Source organism: Cicer arietinum, chromosome 1 (genome assembly GCF_000331145.2).
Source record: "Cicer arietinum cultivar CDC Frontier isolate Library 1 chromosome 1, Cicar.CDCFrontier_v2.0, whole genome shotgun sequence".
In the NCBI taxonomy this organism is placed as follows: domain Eukaryota; kingdom Viridiplantae; phylum Streptophyta; class Magnoliopsida; order Fabales; family Fabaceae; genus Cicer; species Cicer arietinum.
Window position 1 is genome coordinate 1,771,904 of NC_021160.2, and position 2,667 is coordinate 1,774,570.

At 33.4% G+C, this 2,667-nt stretch overlaps 1 protein-coding gene across 2 annotated transcripts in view; it reads right to left on the minus strand.

Annotated features, from left to right (window-relative positions):
- Positions 1 to 2,667, minus strand: part of LOC101492113 (OVARIAN TUMOR DOMAIN-containing deubiquitinating enzyme 1) — a 5,460-nt gene that overhangs the window by 2,132 nt on the left and 661 nt on the right. The window contains exons 2-7 of one of the 2 annotated variants that reach the window (XM_073364386.1): positions 2,613 to 2,666; positions 2,066 to 2,291; positions 1,558 to 1,623; positions 1,376 to 1,459; positions 1,112 to 1,234; positions 1 to 39 (exon numbers count right to left, since the gene is read on the minus strand). In XM_073364386.1, the coding sequence (XP_073220487.1) occupies positions 1 to 39; positions 1,112 to 1,234; positions 1,376 to 1,459; positions 1,558 to 1,623; positions 2,066 to 2,215 (462 nt within the window). In that variant the 5' untranslated portion in view covers positions 2,216 to 2,291; positions 2,613 to 2,666. The remainder of the gene's footprint in view (positions 40 to 1,111; positions 1,235 to 1,375; positions 1,460 to 1,557; positions 1,624 to 2,065; positions 2,292 to 2,612; position 2,667) is intronic. The other variant, XM_073364388.1, reaches the window with a different exon arrangement.

Genomic DNA, 2,667 nt, shown 5'->3' on the forward strand with positions numbered 1-2,667 from the left:
TTTCCCTTGAATAACATCTTCCAGCTGCTCAAGGAATAGCTGAAATTTTTTTACAATAAGATAGTAAAAGGTAAATTCATATCCTTAGATGAGGAAAACAATTGTATGGAAGCTTACTAACATTTGGAAGTACCTCTACAGATTTAGAATTAGTATATCTGCCTGGGGTCCAGATGTCCAAATCATAGCATTCAAAAAAAAGTTAAACAAAGTAATTCTGGTTTTGTTTATACTTTCACCAACACAAATAGAAGAACTATATCCCAGAAAATTTTCCAAATTATTCCCTTCAATAGAAAACTTTGTTCAGAATTCAGATTGAATGCAGCCTATATTTTTTTTTTTCTCTTGTGTGATTTCCCAAATTTTTTTGAAAAATCAAGAGTTTTAATTTCAACTACTGGTCAGTTTTTCCTTGGATAGCTTCCACAGCAAAACACACACCCCATAACATAGTTCTGATCTAGTTGACCAAAATAAAAACATAGCTCTGATCTGCCAATTTCTACTGTAGATCACTTCAATAGCTCCATAACATTAAGAGGCCTAAATTTTGTTGCTATAATGGTTCTTGGTTTTCTATATGATATTACAATAACTCCGCACCCAAGTGATCATCCTCTATCATCATTTGAAAAGGAGAGAAGTATATATAAAGAAAGATCGACATGACATTGAAGATGATAACAAACCATCGCATGATACTTAAGACAATTTATTTTATTTCTTTAAACTTTGTAAAACACACATTAAAAAGATGAATTCAAATTCTTATATTAGTAAACTGAGTCACCCAATTCTCACATGACTTAAGAAATTGTTAACAAAATTAAAACTGCACATATGGAAGATCTATTCAAATACTTCCCATAATTCAAGACTTGGTAGACAGAAGGCAGACGTAAAGTCATAGAAACTACTTTCGACTAGCCCAAAGGTTAACAGAGATTGTTATGTATACCCAAGTACAATATGCTTATTTATAGAGCATTTTCCATAAGTTCAGTGGGTATATTCATTTTGGCTAGTAAATCATTGAGATATTTATAAAATAATAAACAAAAATATAACCCCTAAACACAAGGAGCAAAGAATGCAGCTGATAAGTTACCGTAAAAAAATCTTCAAAAGTCAACTCTGCATAACCCAAGGTCTGAAGTGCTTTTCTACTTCGCTCAACGTTGGCTTTGACGCGGTCAATTTCTGCATTGTCTTGAGATTCCAAAATATGCTCCTAGAGATAGAGATAGAGAGTTAATTTATTGACTGAAATTATTGGAAATTTGGAACATTACATACTCCCTAGATCCGAGCAAGAATATCCATCAATGTACAAAGTAGAGGATGCTTCTGAACTTGAAACAATAAAACATACAAGGTACGAAAACATAAAGCCTCGAAAGAAGCAGTTTCCATCTCCCCGAGTACGCCGAATGGCAGCATATTGCTCATCAAGCACCTGTATTAAATGGAATAAAAGAAAGATTCATGAAACATGAAACCATGCAAGGATGTGATACAACAGAGCACAAAAATCATATTCAGCAGAGCACAAACCTTGATTTTCTCCAGTAAGATAGGACTGCCTGATTGATATTCAGCAGCCAAGCTAGACAGCGGTTCCTGCCAATTTACCACATGGAATCTTTACTCTATCAATCATTACTAAAATCATATTCCATCCAATAAAGAAATACCAAATTATAAAACTAATAATAATAATAATAACAGAAGTACTTTATTATTACAAACCAATATATCCATACCAAAACAATGACTGTAAATGTGTCATTTATTTTGAAGACGGTACAGGTGATTATTTCGGCATTTGAAGGAAAACATGTAGGAATGAGTGAAAAGGCAACCAATCAGAGAGCTTTGTTGCTTTCTTGCGATGCATTTTTTGTAAACAAGTTTCAAGCATTATGCTAATAATATTAATAGTAATGCCGCCATTTGAGTTTAATAACTTTTGGCACTTTCCTCAAATAGATCAAATTCAACCAATTAAACCTTAGTGACTAGATAAACAAGTTTCAAAGAATTATTATGCACTTAGACTTGCCTTGTCACCAACATATGGAAATTTCTTGGCTTCATCATCCTGAATCGAGCATTGTTGCTGCATTACATCGTCGTCCTCAAAATTGCCCCACGCAGAACATGAACCCATTGCATCATCTTCCAAGACTGGTTCTTTTTCTTTATCCCCCATTTTTCCACTTAAAGCAATTCAAAATAATTTCTTTTTCTAGAACACAAGCAACAATCTATTCACGAACTGGATAACCCTACCAAAAACAAACAACATTATTCCTTTCACGTTATTGAATTTTCATTATGGTTGACCGAATCATAAAATTGCGTTGAAATTACGGCATATAACAGAATAAACAAATCAGTAAGAAGGAAATTCACAGCGCATAAGAGCATTTCTAGATAAATATTGTGAGAGAATCAACAAAAACAAAAAATCAACTGTAAAGAAGGAAATTCGGACGGTTTTGAAGGAATCAAATGAATAATTTTAGCAAAGATGAAGGAAATTCAGTGAAGAGTAGTTGGATTATTCGCATTTGACAGAGAGAGAAAAAAGAATTGGGAAAGTTTACCTTTACGAAGGTGAAGAGCGAAATGAGTAGGGTGAGAGTGAGAGAGGTGGAAGAG